Genomic DNA, 16,771 nt, shown 5'->3' with positions numbered 1-16,771 from the left:
TGGATGAAGACGTGCTGGTCCGGCTGCTGCAGCCCAGCCTGCAGGAGCGCGCAGTGTCGTTCGTGCGCCGGCTCATCAGTGTCGCCGTGCGGCGCTGCCGCAGGGAGGCCCGACGTCTCCTGGGCCTGGAGGATGGCCCTGCAGCCGAGGCGCGGGAGGGCAGGCCCACCTCTGCCCCCCATCCTGCTGCCTCCAGAGCCGGCTCTCCTGCCCCTGGACCAGCCCCCTCCAGCAGCCCAGCAGGGGCTCGGGAAGAGGAGCGCCCCAGCACCTCGGCCGCTGCTCTTGCTGGGCATCCCACCAGCCCACACCACGCCCCCTCTCCCATCCACGGGGAGCGTGAAGAGCCGGCGGCGGGTCTGGGGCAGGCTGTGGCAGGTCCCTCCAGTGCCAGCCAGGGCAGGGACCGTGCCCCTGGGAGACCAAGACGAGCAGCAAAGAGGAGGGCCAGCGGCTCCCAGGACTCTTCCCAGCCCCCCAAGAGGCCACCCTCCCAGGAAAACTAGACCTGGGCCCAGGAGCTGCCAACACCAGAGCCGGTCCAGCAGCTGGGGCACACCCCCATCACTCGCCACCCCAGCGCTGTCCACCACCTTCACTGGACCCAGGAAGTGCACTGGCAGCAGCAGAGGTGAGTTGTGGGGGAAACCCTGGGCAGCTGGGAGGGTTGCCTGGTGCTTTGTAAAGGCTGTAAAACTGAAGTAACTGTTTTCTCTCCGGCTGGCAGAGGATGAAGGCACGAGGGTTACGGGTAGCTGGGCAGCTGCCGACTTGCGCAGCCTGAGGCGGCACGCAGCGGGCCGGGAGGGGGGTGGGGGGCAGGTTGCGGGACCGGCACCCCCACGTGACGCGAGGTCCGCTGCGAGCGTGGCGGGGGAGCTGTGCTGCTCCTGCGGCCGAGCCCGAAGGAGCCTTTTCCTGGGAGGCGGGGCCACCCGGAGGTGCTCGGGGCCGCGGCCTTCTGGCTGGGCCAGAATGTCTGGGCGGTGCGCAGCGGGAGGAGGCGGTGGGCTCTGGAGGATGGGCTCGGTGAGGCCCCGTGTCGCGGCGGGAGGAGGGCACGCCTTGGCACCCGTCGTCCGCGGCGGCGGCGGGGAGGGAGCGTCTGGAAGGCTTTGGGCGGGTGAGGCTGGGCGGTGGGCGGCATCCCGGAGCGAGCGGTGGGTGTCCCCCGGTCCCGGGTGCCGTCTGGGGCCGTTGGGGCCCTGTAGGCAGGTCCGGATGTTAAGACGCGGTCCTGGGGGCAGCGCGGGAGGTTGTGCCAGGTGGGGCGGAGGGTCGCTGAGGTCTTTGCCGGGCTGTGTGTGTGAGGAATGTCGGCGGGGTCCGCCCCGGGACGAGCTCCGGCAGCCGTCCCGTCGGGGCGACTTTCCCCCCTTGGGCAGCACACCTGCGACTGCACGGTGTCTGCCCCTCACCAGACTGATTCTGGTGTAGGCAGTCTGTCTTGTTGCCCTTACTCTGAACCGTCTTGTCCTTCTAAAGAAAGGCTGCACTGGCCCCAGTGCTCCTTGCTGGCAGGCTCTGGGGCTTCTTGCAGCGTTACGGTTGTGGGTTGTGAGGCAGATGAAGCTACAGAGCAAGACCCCTTGCGGCCTCAGTGATGACTGGCAGTGGTATTGGAAACCACCAGCACTTCACGGAACTTCCAGCTCCTGATAGCTTGCTAGGTCCTGTATAGTGATCTGCTCCTGCGAGTCACCCTCCTGGTGACCAGGCTTTCTCCCGGCACTGGGTAGTGTTCAGATGCCTGCTCTCAGGGCCCTGTGCTCCAGCGTTGCAGCTCAGGCTGGAAGTGCTAGATCCCTTGTGGTTTTAGCTGGAATTAGCATGATTGGCAGTAGAAATCCTTACCCTTGAGGATCTCTTAGCATAGGATAGAAGTGATGCTTCAGGAAGTCTGTTTCTGGAGGATACCTTGTTGCAGTGCTTTGCCCTTTCTAGTTCGTTTATAGTGCCGTGAAAAACAAACGTTTCTTTTGGGCAAAATCGTCTGCAGGTGCTGGAGCTGTTGCATCATGACATTTACCCTACGTCAGTTGGTACAAACTGGTTGAATGCATGTGGTTCTGTGTAGCTGTGTCTTTGGGTTTACGTAGTCCCATGAAGATAACACTGTATACTAGACCAACAGTTCTCTGTGGTCATCAGTGGCTTGTGGAGCTATGTAAGCCCTCTATGATTTCAAAATAACAACAGTAAGGGTGTTCAACTGTCCTGGTTTTGGTCCGGATGGAGTTAAATTCATTTGTAACAGCGGATGGAATGCTGTGTTTGGGAGTTAAAATGGGAGTAGTGCTGATAACACCCTGATGTTTCTGGTTGCTGTCAGACAGTCAAGGACTTTCTCAGCTCTTCATGAGAAAGGAGGGGCAAAGCCAGGACAGGTGACCTAACTGACCAAAGAGAGTATTCCACGCCAGTTACCTCCTGCCCAGGATATCAGGGGGCTGACGGGAGGAAGGCCGAGGGCGGCTCCGGGACGTGCGGTTCTTGGGGGACGGTCGGGTTCTGGGACGGCTCTGGGTGGCACGGGCTGAGTTGTGTGGTTTGGTGAGAAACTGCACTGTGTATCAACAGCTTCATATATTTTTGCTCTAGAGTCCTGTCAACATTGTTATATTGTATCTTTCTGTTATCTTAGTAAACTCTCCTTATCCCAACCCACGGGCCTCTTATTTCTTGGTTTTGGGGTTATTTGCCCCTTCCTCTTCCTTTTCCCTTCCCTTACCACTTACCCCTTACCCTCCCCTCCCCCCCATCCCTTTTCCCTGCTCTTTTCCTTTAAGGAGCAGGCAGCTGTGTGGATCTCGGCTCTCAGCCGGGGTGAAACCACGACAGAGGTGAAATCAAGCAGCAGCTGAAAGGAGCCTTGATGAAAGAAAGTGTTTCTGGGAGGGTTTGGTCAGTGATTACAGATGTTGCACAGTGGGAAATTCTCTCTTTGTTTGCTGTGTATAATTGGAAGAAGAATGACTTTAGAAATACTTCTGCGAGGAGGAACGTGAACTCCCGTAGGTGAGTGAAAAGACAAAATCTTACTGCAAATTCTTCTGCTTAGTGAACTTTAGGGGAGGGCTGTGTAGCTCCTTTCTGAGGGATGCTGAGATGTGCTTATTCGTCAAGGTCAGTCTGTTCCCCACCAGGCAGTTACTGACCCTTTCATCCTGTCTGCAGAGAAGCTTTCAAGTTAATTGAAAAGGTACTCAGAACCCACAGTCCCTGGGTCATCAGAGCTTTTAGGAGGTGTGCTGCACAGGAACCATACTTGCTTTCCGAGTCTGGGCTCAAATGCTTAATCTTGAGTTACTTTATTTCCTCTTACAACACACATTGGTTGTAAGAGGAAATACACTTTCTCCTTTGTGATTTCAATGCTTTCATTTGGTTTTGATGCTCCTTAGCCTGTCCAGACTAACACTGGCATCCTACTTTTTGTATTTTTCAGTTTGGTCATAACAGTAATTTTCCCTCTACATTAAACATAGCTGTATACACATTTTAAACAGCAGTGAGGGTTTTTTCTTTTTTCTAGAGGAACCCCCCCTGTATTTTTGTAAGTGGAGTTCTTTATAAATACCTGTGAGTACTTTTACTCAACACATTACCTAAGGCTTTTCCTCTGATACTTGTTAAATGTAGTAAGCTGTCAGTCCTCAGTAGCTACTGAGGTAATGGATATGATGGAAAATATTTTCCTGCCAATTTTTCAGACATAAATTCCTTTCTGTAGGGTTTTTATGTTATTAAAATGTCCTTATGGAATTGCTACCTCAGGGAGTGGTACAAACAATCTCGGTCTGGTTTACCAGACTTGGGAGGAAGCAGGGGGTTTTAGGTGACTTCCTCTGCACTGAAGAACAAAAATCTCCAGGTGTTAATCTTAGTCTTTCATCCTCTCCTTTTCATCTCCTGAGGCCTTTCTCTTAATTTAGGGGGTTTTAAATAAGCACATCGCTTTACTTTTCCACAAGTAGTGCACTGTACAGGTGTAGTCAAAGATGCTGGAAGATACTTTCAATGTAATGTGGCCTTCAAAAGAAAAGCCAAAGTTTTCAATTACTGTCACTTCTGATACTCACCAGAGCAGTACGAGACCTGGATTTTACAGGAATTGTGTGCAGTGGAGAACTTGTTCAGTGTAAATGAATGTCATTGTACTTCTAGGTAGGTTGGAAGTAAATTTCCCTGGTTTCTTGTGGCATGTCTGGAGGTTTCTTTAGCTTCTCCTTTAAGCAGACAGGGTCATAGAGTTCAGGTCACGGAGTCTGGAGCCCTAGGCCCTTGCAAGCTCTGCCACTATGCCTGGTGTTGGAGAAAGTGCTTGCAGTCAGTTTGATGGTGGGTCGGGAGCATCTGTGGCAGTGCTTAAGCTGGAGAGGGCTCCAACTTCAGGGGTAGTTGTGGTTCTTTACGGGCAGAGCGGGGAGACTTCATTCTCTGTCTCGCCTCTTGCCACCTTTTGCATCCTGTCATGCATCAGCTCTGAAAAGAACAGGTCCTTGGAGTTACTACAGCTCAGTATTGCAGCAAACACTATGCCTATTTCTCAATATATGACTTTTTTTTTTCCTCTCTTTTTTGTCTTACAGTTTTCTGTAGCTGAAGGAAAATGATGGAAGAGAGTGGAATAGAGACAACTCCACCCGGTACACCCCCACCAAACACAGCAGGGGAGACTACAGCTGCTACCACTGCTGCTACAGGTAGGTCATTAGGTACAGAAACTTCCTCAGAAACTCAGTGATATTTATTCATGTCTTTTTAAAGCACAGCAGTTCATCCAGAGGTGTTGGGATCAACCTAGAGAGCTCTTCTCCAGGCTGATGGGAAGAATTTGTTTCTTTCTCATGGCAGTATGGCATACATCTGACAGAGAGTAGTGTAAATGTTTTTATTATTCTTGAAACTTTTTGATGAAGTCATGTGGATGCACTTAGGGTTTTTAAGGACGTGGGGACAGGGAATACTGGCCAGTACAGTGCACAGTGAGATGAGCAGCACAGAAGGGAGTTCAAACAAGTCTACAGTCTTGTGGGGGATAGTGAGAAACGTGGACGATCACTTGGATTTTACTATTGTGGGTGGTAATCAGAGCACTGAATCTGATTTTTCCAGAGTCTGAACCCCATGTGCTTGACTACCGAATGCTCAGTTTTCTGACACATCTGGTAACATTACCTTGAGTCACACTAGTGCCGTGGACTCCCGAGTGGAGCGCTCTTAGCCCCAGGAGGATGTGCTGGGCGATCCATTGGGTGCAGGAAGAAAATACCAGAGCATTCCTTTATAATAGTTTTATCTAAAAAAAGAAGAAAAATCAAGCTTTACTCATATTGAAGATACTTCTTGGCATATATTTCAGAAACCACCAGAGACGTGGTAAAAATGTCTGTAATATTAAATGCAAACAATATGTTGACAAATGGATTTGTCAGGAAATTCTGTTGGAAGGAGACATAGAAAACATTGCTGATGATTATAAGAAACAAGCATGAGAACAGATCACAGTATGGAAGGTTTGCTGTACAGATGTTCCTAACGTGTTTCTGCTTATGGTTTTTGCTAAATTCTGTTTCAGTAATGAAATACAGAAAGAACAACTTTATTGTCAAATGCTGAAGGAGGGCTGTGCTGGAGAAGCTGCATCCTCAACAGTGAATGATTTCTTTAATAAAAGCCATGTTTTTATTAAGACTGCCTCAGAGTAACCATTGATGGAGTGATTGCTTTGACTAGGCTAAAAATGGATTCTCGAATAAGGTTACCGATCTATTTCCACCCATGACATTTATTGACCGCCTCATTCATAGGCAAGTTACTGCAGCAGTGAAAGTGGAGCTGGTGCACAAAGGGCTACAGGATGCCAGCAGTGTGGTTAACTTTATAGAAGTTCTCTTTAAATAGTAGGGGTTGTTTTTAGCTGCACCTTGTAATGGTAGAGGAAGTGACCGTGAAACTTTTGTGCATCGCACAGAGGTTTGCTGGTTGTCTTGTGGCAAGGGATTTAAATATGGCTTCAGCTTTCTTCTTGTACCAAAACAGACTTGCAGACTCGCTGACATTTTCTGTGATGACAAGTGGCCATCAGCAGTGTGCTACCCAGTAGTTATTTAAAAAAACCCCAAAACACACTTACAGTTTGTCCCTTCAAGATAAAGGTGGTTTATCCCTTCAAGATAAAGGTGGTGTTTTAAGAAGGAGTTACCTACTTCTTTGTAAGAAAGTCATGCGTTTGAGAAAATTGTTATTTGAAAGTGTTTATGTTGTCAATGCATTCCTGTTGCCAAAATCATTGCAAGTGTCACACAAAAAACCCTTTCCACTCTGTATATGTAAATTGGCAAAGAGAATTTCCTGAGCTATGTAAAAATCTTCCAGATGAATTAGCTTTGGTGGATTTTGAGCCCATTTGTTAGGAATACCAAAGTGCAACACCTTCTGATGATTTTTCCAGAAGAATTGAATGACATCAAGGAAGATGAACATTTGCTAGCTGAATTTCAAGATAAGCCTTCATATACTTGATGGCTGGGAGACGAAAACAAATAGCATGATTTTGTAAGCACATCCAGCAACACCTTTTCATTTGGGTCTGTGTGTCTTTGTAAGGCATTTTTTCCAGGTGTGACAACCATTAAAGCCATAATCGGAATATAGAACCAGACCTCCAAATTGCTGATGTAAAATTAATGAGGCTTCTGTAGTAACATTGCTCACACTACAATATTATTAATGGTATTCTATAGTGTGCTAACCATTAATAACATAACATATTGTTTTATGAATATACTATTCAAATACTAATTTTCAGTGGGAGCAGAAGAGTTTCTTGATCTTTATCTCATCCTTTTAATATTTCTGTTCTGTATGTTTTAAAATCTATGGAATATACTAGGACAGTGGCCCATGTAAGTATTTTGTAGCTATGTTGGGGGTGTGCATGTTCTGTTTTTTATTGACTGGTGTGCGTGATAAAGTTTGGAAACGACCTCCTTACGGTAACTTGGCACGTCACTTGACTGTCATCAATGTTTAGGCTGAGTGCAGTTTCACATCTGAGCTGATCCAACAGCTTAGTGCTGTAAAAACCAGTGTTTTCTGTTTCTCTGGCTTAATTTTCTGTCTAAATTTGGTTTAGAGAACAAAATTGGCTTATCCAAGGATCAGCTGGGGGCCAGACTGAAACACAGAAAGCAGAGCGTTTAGGAGCCTGGGTAGCTGGGTGCCAGGGAAGAGAGGGCTGCCTGGGGCTCAGCCCTTCTCATAGACCTGTACCTCTGCAGTAAGTCCCAGCCTCACAGGTCCCCTGAGTGCATTTCTTAATCTAAAGAGGGACACTTCCTGCATCTTCGTTATTCCTGTGGATGAAGCAGGAAGAAGCGTGCTAGCTGGAAATTTCTGAGGCCCACTTCATCTGCTACAAAATGGGTAGTCAAATGTTGACTCGTCTTTTTAGCTGTGATAAATAGGGTCAGAGAAGAAAAGAGATTCCAGGCTACTATCTCCAGAAATCGAGGGCAATTGGTGGTGGTTGCAAACTCAAGCAGAACTAAACTTTTTTCCTTTGAAAGGAGAAAAGCAGACTTGGTCAAAACTTGCTTGTAAACTAGCTGAACAATTACATACCTGAATCTCTGAGATGAAGGCTCGGTGTTTCTAAAATTCCATTTGTCTTTTTTTCCCCTAGCTTTGTCCAGTCCCCTTGCTACACCAAGCCTGTCATCTTCTCCTGAGTGCTCAGCACCTCTGGCAGCTGGAGCATCTCCACTTCCTCCTCCTATGATGACTTCATCTTCTTTTCCACTTGTGCCATCTGCAACAGTTTCTACTATGGCGCCACCTCTAACTCCAGCCCGACCTCCAGTTGCCCCTTCGTCTTTTAGTACCTCTGTGTCGCAGTTCTCTACAGCTCCTTCATTAAGCTCTACTGCTGGCTCTGGTCTTCCTGCACCTCCTGCTGGTCCCCCGATTTCAGGATTTTCCATGTCTTCAACATATGATATCACCAGAGGCCACGCTGGTCGAGCACCACAGAGCCCACTGATGCCATCATTCTCTGCACCTCCCGTCACAGGTAACCTTTTGTATATAGACCTTTGTGCTTGTGAGACAGGATGAGGGGTCTCCTGGGTGGCTACTTCAGCAGTCTGCTAGAGTCCCACAAGTTCAGCTTCTTTAGTATTCTTGTGACACTTAATTACTGAGTAGCTGCGCTTGGAGGAATGGAGAATGGCCTTTGAAGTACGATCACGGTGTAGGACAAGAGTCCTCTTCCACAGAGTTCTGCTAGCACTCAGGCTCACAGAAAAGTGTTTGAGAGCAGTATTTTAAAATGTGCCCAGGAAAGCCCAGCTGACCATTTATTTCTGTGTTGCTGCTGTTCAGCTCAGAGGCAATTTCAGCCATTGTATTTCCACGGAATGGTAAGGTATCTCAGGCTGTAATCTCCTAATGGGCAAGTTTTTGTTCTGAGAAGCTCGCTATCTGTAAGAAGTCGTCCGTCACATGAGAGTAGCTTCTCTTTTCTTGCTTCTGGCTACTAAATTGCATCAGGACAGTGAAAAATACTTGCCTGCCATGCAAGCGAGTGCTGTAGTTGCTGAACTGAGGTGATTTTCTACTAGCCTAATGGAAACTTAGCTCTTCAGCTGCAGTTGGGCCAGGCTTTAACCATTGTTTGTGACATGTCTTTTAAGCAGTCTGTCCAGAAAGACCTATGGAAATTTGAAGACAATAAAAAGCACCACTCTTAAGCTAACATGTCTTTGTTTAATTTTACACATAAGGTGCAGGTAGGCTCGGTTCTATGAGCAGATATTGTTGAACTCATTCACAGTAGTTGCCTCTGCTAAACTCTAACAAGCAGGATTGTTCTGGGGCCTTCAAGAAATGAAAGGAATCAGCCCAGTATTATTCTATTCTTCCTGTTCATTTTCCTGTAAAACAATTGCATGTTGCTACGGCATAAGAAATGAAACGCAGTACTTGTGTCTTGTTTTTCCCTCTTCCTAGGTGTCTTCACAGATCCTATTACTCAGCAAGCAACTTTCTCTTCCCCTTTGGCTCCTGGAACTGGTTCTGCAATCACTTTTCCTGAGGAGCTTGAAGACCCCAGAGTAGCTACTGCCCAAGGTGGAACACCTGCTGGAGGGCTGTGGGGGTTTATAAAGCTCTGTGGTTTTGTATGTTACCTTTCAGGAGGAACTACCATTTTTTGTTGTCTCTAACAAGATACAACTTTTAAGTGCATGTTGCTCTAGGTCCTGTCTTTCCTCTGTGCTCAGTTGCAGGTGGCTGTTTTTAATAGGCGCGTTTGCTGAAACTGTGCTTCTTTCCTTTCCAGAAGAGGAATGACTACATAAATGCAGGCATCTTGGTGCTCGTGACAGGGAGATCCTTCTACCTTAGAGGTTTTGTCACATGCCCTTAAATCATGGGAAATGTCAGAACCTCTTTGATTCTTTGTACATCCTGTTTTTTTTTATCATTTCCTAATGAACTGAATTGGTTTTTTAGGGGATGCAAGTCCTGCCTGTTCTAAACCAAACAAGTCTCCTCAGGGAGAGGCAAATAAGTGTTTCTTCCACTGAGGAGGGGTTTCTTAAGAGGTGTCTGTGGTATTTTGTAGGATTTTTCTATTCCGCTAGAGGGCACGGAGTGTATAATGCAGAACAGATAATCCTTGTGGTGCGATCTAATCGTAGAGAGGAAATAAGCAGCAACAACTGACAGCATCTCATGAGCCTGTAACCTTTTTGGAGCTGTGACATGCTACATCTGAGTAGCGTCGTGAAGGCTGTGGCAGAAAGATGCAGGGACTGTGTGTGAGCTCTGAGCTGCCTTCAGGAGCAACACTACTATCTGTACTGTGCGATAGTAAATCGGAAGGAAGAATCAAGATTGACGTCCCAGTGGGACTGGAGACTTTTGGAGGGGCTTTCAAGGCCTTTTGAAGAAGAAAATCTGGAAGAATGAGTTGTGTGTGATGTGGCATAGTGAGCCCCCCTTTACTCCAGTGATCTTGACAGTGCTACAGTCTTAAAGAGCAAGATTAATCGTCCATCAGTATGGTGAGAGCAGAGTTGTCGTGCTGCTTTTTTCTAGGGCACGTGTCTTATAATCATAAAAAGACAGCTTCTTTGGTCTTCAAGTAGAAATGTCTTCCAGTCACCATATTCCTCTTGCTTTTTTGCGATAGAAGGTAATGTTCCAGAAGAGAAGGTTTTCCTTGTGACATGATTTTGTAGCCCGTTTGAAAGGGCAGTAGTGAATTAGTTGAAAAGCCAATCTCATCCACGTTATTGTTGCCTGTATACCAGTAGGATCCAGCAAGTGACCTATGTCTGTTTCTGGAGAATGTGTATGATTGACTTCAACCCAAATGTAGATTCTTTGATTGGAGTATTAAATGTTGTACGTGCTCTGTGTTTTCCATGACCTCTGAGAATTTCCTAGGTGGAAGAATGAGGAATCATTAGTTGTACTGAAGCTGTCAAGTGTTGGATGTGTGGAAGCACACGTCAGAGTCAGGTTTTTAAACATCAGACAGAATCTGTGAGGCTTAACTGTCAGTTGTTGCAGAAATGCAAGCTGGATTCTCTGTTGAAGTGCATACACGGCAGTGCTGCAGTTATCTCTGTTTCTGCTCTTGAAATCGATTGAACTACCTTTTTTGCTCTGCTGTTCTTCAGAAATCCAACACCATTCTTTCAGATGTCCCTCAAGGTAGATAATAGGCCAGCAAGACCCTGTCAGTGTTTGTGCTTACATTTAATGAACTTTTAGGTCTGTCAGCAGCTCCACCTGGGATTTGGCTGGAGAAGATAGAGCGTTTTTTCAGCGTTGTTTAGAATCTACTTATAAATTGAGGAATTTCAGCTCAATTTCAGCTGTAAAAATATTTGTTAGTAATGGGCCATTCAAAAATAGGTCCTCTTGTCTGTAAGGTCATAAAAAAGAGGCTCTTCAGTTGGAGTTGTCACAGTTTGAGTCTAGCTACCGAGTCTGATGATAGCTGTAATTAGTATTTGTTAAATGTTCAAGACTTCCCGTCCCAGAATAGGAGGAAATCAAGTGTGTTGCCCACCATCACTGGCAGGCCTGTTTCTGCATTGGTGCGTGAGAGGATGGCGGTGATGATATTTGGCCTTTGCTGTATCCGAAAAGTCACGCACTCCTGGTCACGTCTTGCAGCATTTGTGCTGGCGAGTGAGATGCACCAGGCATTACAAAGTGTAAATGTGGTAAGAAGACCACGAAGCAGCTTAATACTTGGGTTTTGTTTGGTTGGGTTTTAACTGTGCTATTGTGAGTTTCTTGGGGAAAAACGAGAAAATGATATGGAAGTCTGTTTGCTTATGTTTAGGGTGTAGCTGAGAATCCCATGGTGAAGTCTGTTCTTGATAAACCCAAACATTCAGTGGAGACCATGATTACACCGCTGGACCCTGGCATGGTTCCATATATCAGTAAGTATTTGTGACAAACCATTAAGTAATGCATAGAATGTTAGATTAATGTAACAGCACTTGGAGTTTATCTGGAGAGTGTGTTAATTCTGTCACAGTTACGTGGTGATTTCTCAGGTGCGTTGTCCAGTGAGACTCTCACTCTGCAGGCTGATTTTTTTATGTGCGTCTTAAGGTTCATTTACTTGTGTATTCTGCTGTAGTTTAGGTAGTAGCATAGTAATACCCTTCAGTTCAGGTTGTGAGAGATGAGCAAGTTACAGAGAACAAAACGGTGACAAGTCCTTGTCTGTAATCTGGAAGTCACATACTTTTTTCCCTCCCTGTTTCTCTGTTTGAGGGAGTGATATGGAATTGAGTTTAAAATATGCTGTATGTGTTCTGTTGGATCTGGTGATTAAATCCCGGTGTGTAAGGTATCGCATTGAGGGTCGACAAGCCGAAAGGTAAGCGTGCTCACAACGGTGTTTACATCGCTTTTGAGGCTTTCTTCTGACTTTCAGCTGTTCTGCTTTTCTAGCCCAACAGTATTTATACTATTTTAGGAAGCTCAGCAAACTTGAAGCAGTTCCTGAAACACTTGGGAAGAACATTGAAAAGGCTAAAACAGTCTAATAAAGTCTCAACTACAGGAAGGGAGGTTGTGGGGAGGTGGGCAATGGTCTCTTCAGCCAGGTGAGAGGAGATAGGAGAAGGGGAAATGGCACAAAGCTGCGCCAGCAGAGGTTTAGATTGGATATTAGAAAGAAATTTTTGCTGAAAGGGTTGATGATCTACAAAGGTCTCTTCCAGTCGTATGATTCTGTGATTTTGTGAAGTATTGCTGAGCATTGAGCCTGGAATGAAAAGCATAGTATCTCAGTTAGAGCTTTAAAATGAATAGGAAGGAGCAGCATTGTGGTAGTCACAATTTTGTGTTTTACTAAAGTACATTCATGTCACGTCTAACTGAGCTGAGATTTCTACAATTTGTCAGAGTACTGGACAGGTTTTATGGGTTGGGTTTTTGTTTGGCTGGTTTAGGTGTTTTTTCCTTGCTGTGTTTTGTTTGTTTGTTTTGTTTTGCTTTTTGCTTTTGTTGCAGCAGTCTGGTGAGCAGTCCTCCTTCTTAGTTGTGCTAGTGCTGCTCTTTGCATGTAGGTGAAGCTGGTCAGGAAACTGATGAGGCAGAGAAGAAAGCATTAACACCTTTGTGCGCTTTGTTTTTCTGAGCTGTCACTCAATTGGACCTGTGGTGTGATCCAGCTGACCACATTGCTGCACCATTGTACTAAAGCAGTGGGCAATATGTGGAATAAAACGGGATCATCTCTCATAGGGGGAAAGGGTGAATCAGCTTGGTCTCGGTAGTCTGGGGAAGACTTAAGGGGGGATCTGGTCAATACTCCTAAATATCTGAAGGGAGAATGGGGCCAGACTCTTTTCAGTGGTGCCCAGTGACAGGACACGGGGTAATGGGCACAAACTGGAACGCAGAAGGTTCTCTTCCATTCCCTACCATTCTTTGATTCTCTTGAGTGCATCCAGGCAGCTTCTGAGTATGTTTGAGGATGGAGACTTCCTCGTGGTTCTGGACAACCTGTGCCAATGCTTGGTTACCTTCATGGTTAAAAAGATCCTTCAGATGTTTGTATGGAACCTCCTTTGTTTCAGTTTGTGCCCATTGCTTCTGCTCCTGTCCATGGGCACCACCAAAAAGAGTCTGGCTTCTTCCTCTTTGCAGGCTCCCTTCAGATATGTGTACAAATCAGTGAGATCCCTCTGGCTTTATCTTCTGCAGGCTGAACGTGCCTATCTCTGTCAGTCTTTCCCCCTAAAAGAGAGATTCTAGCCCAGTGGTTCATCTAGTTCAATATTCTGTCTTCAGCAGAAGCAGCAGGAGGTGAATGTCAGGATTATTCTTCTAAATCCATGAGTTGTCATCTTAAATGAGCACTATGCTTTGTTTCAGGTGCAGAATACGCCTCAGTTCCTGTTGTCCTTTTTTCATTGATGAATCACTTAGGAAGTAAAAGTTAGGTGACTAGCTAAATTAAGTGACTTCTGCTTCAGGAAAGAACTTTTGTGCAACGTGTGAGAAAGAGAAAACCAACTGAAGCATAGTCTTAAGATGTAGAATGTATTTAAACTGGCTTGTAATGGGAATGAAGAATAGTACACGCTCATAGATATACATCTCTCTCTATATATATACACACACCTGTGTTTTACAGAAACTGGGGGAGAACTGGACATAGTGGTTACTTCTACCAAAGAGGTGAAAGTTGCAGCCATTCGAGATGCCTTTCAAGAAGTCTTTGGAATGGCCGTTGTTACTGGAGAGGCTGCGCAGTCTAACATCGCACCCCAACCTGTGGGCTACGCTGCAGGTTTAAAAGTAAGTACTAAAGTACCTCCAGCACAGAGAAGGGCAATGGAAACGTAGGATGAGAGAGTGGTTTGGTTTGGAAGTGACCTTACAAATTGTCCTCAGTAGAGGGGGCTGAAACTCTCTGCACTAGACCACACTGCTCAAAGCCACATCGAGCCTGACCTTAAGCACTTCCAGGGATGGGGCATTGACCCAGAAAAATCTGATTTTCCCTAAGGGGAATGTCAGTCTGTGGCATTGGGAGACTTCTCCTTTTCTTGTTTTTGGTGTAACTTGCCGCCTGTTCCGTTAGATCATTCTGAAGCTGCTTGTTGGAATAGCTTTTGGGGTTCTTGTGCAAACGCGGTCACAGCAGTGAAGAACATTTATGTCCATTTTCTTCTAAAGCAGTTGATTGCCATCACATCTGGCATGCATTGTGATATGACTGTAGTTTGAAAGTGTATCAGGCATTTGTTCTTAGTCTGTCACTAGCACAGTACTTTGGGATGAAAACTAAACATGAGAAATTGAATAGGAAAAATGTAATCAGAAGTTAAGAGAGCCTTTGAGACTGGGTTGTCTCCCAACTAATTCTGTAGGTGAAAGACAGGTTGATCAACACTTGCCAAGGATCTTCCTGAACAGCTCCATTCTTACATTTAGTATGTAGGAATTCATTGTGCAGCTTTTCAAACATGAGTTTTATCATAGCTTGTGTTACTGTTTGAGATTCCTGTTTGGGAAAGGCTATGGTGCTTTTTCATGACTTTTTTGGTTTTTCTACTGTTGAATAAAAAGAGTAATTTTTTTAAATCGCTGTTTTCTGTTTAACTTGAAAATTCTGCTCCACAGGGGTTTTTTGCACTCATCTCTGAGTGTTGTATGATGTGATTGAAAGAGAATGTTGTCTAACAGATCATGTTCCCATGTAGGGAGCCCAAGAAAGAATAGACAGCTTGCGCCGGACTGGAGTAATCCATGAAAAACAGCCTGCTGTATCGGTAGAAAACTTCATTGAGGAATTGCTTCCTGACAAGTGAGAACTTGAAATATATCCCTGAGGTGGGGAGAGGGCTGTTTCTCATTGACTCAAAGGGTCTTGCTTCCAGTGCTTTAAAGAAAAAAATGTCATTTATATGTAGACACATATAAAATATATGAAACAACCGGAGCCGTAGAATTTTTTACAAGGGAACACAGGCACTTCAGTTTTTTATATATACATGAGTTGATACATGCAAATTTGATTTGAAAAATGCTGGGATGCCTTGATGTAAGTCATTGTTACATTTTTAACTACAGTTGTATTAGAGGTTGTAAAACGGTCATCATTCAAGGGCTAACATGTTGCTTTTCAACAGACTCTAACTTGGCTGTCATTGCAGGTGGTTTGACATTGGATGTCTGATTATCGAGGATCCAATTCATGGAATTCATCTGGAAGCTTTTACCCAAGCAACACCAGTGCCTTTGCAATATGTTCAGCAGGTGAGTTTTCTGTTTTCTTATTAAAGTTGGATTAAGACTTAGGATTTAAGATTTAATTTATGATGTCAGCTCTTACTGGTAGTAGCTACACTTGAATTTCTTAGTTTATAAAATGAGGATCAAAAATATTTTTCAGTCATGCATTGCCTAAAAATCTTCAGGCCTTTGTAGAAAAGCAGTTCTCCCTTGGGAGTCTTCATTCTGCAGTACATGGCACTTGAGCCGCTGATTTTAATTCTTGTTAAAGAAGAAGAAATATTCCAAGGAATCCCAGTGCCAAATAAACCATCCCATGATCAAAAACCCCCTGGTGTGAAAAGAGCTAATCACACGCAGAGTCGAGGTGTTCATTTCAGTTCTGGTCAGAACAGGGTGCCAGGCCTAAAACACCAGCACGTACACCCAGCACATCAAGCGTGCCTTTTTTATTACAGTCAGATGTAGCCGATCGGTGGTGTGAAACTTCCTTACCCACCTTTCATTCACCGTCACCATAAAGACGTGTTTTTCCTCATGGTTCAGAGACTTGGTGAGGCCTTGTAATTAGCACCCGCATGATTCACAAAGCGGGGTACAACTCGGCATTAAAATCAGTACAGGGGAGTTAAGGAGACGTCGTTTCTTGATGCTATTGCAAGGCTAGATTTGTGTTATATGCACTTACAAAAGGGGCAGAATACTTTGCAGGGTCCTCTTCTTCTAAATTCTTGGTCCATGAAGAGATGCCATCCTGGTTACTGTAATCTCAGAAGGTACCGTGAAGGGTACGTGAAGTGTCATGTACTTTGCACTCTGAACCCTTAACTTTTCCTACATCGGTAACAATTTCTACATGATCGGAGTTAACTTGGGAGAATCGACTTTAAATTCCCGTTTTGCCTAAAACCTTTTGGCTGAGACAACACTGTCCTCACCAGGAAGACAGTGTTTCAGAAGGTCATGAAGATGATGTTTAAAAAGTAAGTGGAGTTGCAGTGCTGGAATTCCAGATGGTCATTGGGAGACAATCCATTCACAGCTGATTTGTATAACTTCACTGGGAAACATTTGTAGGGGGTTATTAGCTCTATTATTACGCTGCACCTTTGAAGTAATGGGGATTTTATTGCTCCCCTCAGGGCAGAGTTGCAAATACCTCGACACTTGGATACGAGTAAGGGATTGAGGCCAGTACTGCGGAGGCATGATATGAACACATATACCCCTTTGACCTCAGTCAGAAGGCTCTTGTGACTTCTATTACATTTTGCCGTGCCTTGTGTCAAACATAGTGTGTTTGGAAAACACAGTTAGAAAAGGTTCTCATCAGAGACTGCTGAGCGTGATTGCCAGAGGACTGCCAGGCCCTGAGCATCTACAGGGGCACAGAAATCTGCTGGCTGTTCACGCTATTGCTAAGTGGAAAATCCAGTTTACTTCTAAAAGTTACAAATTCTGACATAAAGTACTTGAAACATGA

At 45.3% G+C, this 16,771-nt stretch overlaps 1 protein-coding gene across 1 annotated transcript; it reads left to right on the top strand.

Annotated features, from left to right (window-relative positions):
- Positions 1-4,612: 4,612 nt before the first annotated feature.
- LOC311203706 (protein PRRC1-like) lies at positions 4,613-16,469 on the top strand (the record flags this gene model as incomplete). Its single annotated transcript, XM_084278463.1, has 8 exons — positions 4,613-4,706; positions 7,691-8,077; positions 9,016-9,173; positions 11,369-11,471; positions 13,685-13,848; positions 14,757-14,860; positions 15,210-15,312; positions 16,431-16,469. 8 exons carry the CDS (start codon positions 4,613-4,615, stop codon positions 16,467-16,469), a joined length of 1,152 nt encoding a protein of 383 aa, XP_084134589.1.
- Positions 16,470-16,771: the final 302 nt, after the last annotated feature.

Source organism: Gallinula chloropus, assembly GCF_964237585.1.
Source record: "Gallinula chloropus genome assembly, chromosome: Z".
Classification (NCBI taxonomy): Eukaryota; Metazoa; Chordata; class Aves; order Gruiformes; family Rallidae; genus Gallinula; species Gallinula chloropus.
The sequence above is the reverse complement of the archived record's forward strand: the minus strand, read 5'-3'. Positions and strand labels throughout refer to the sequence as shown.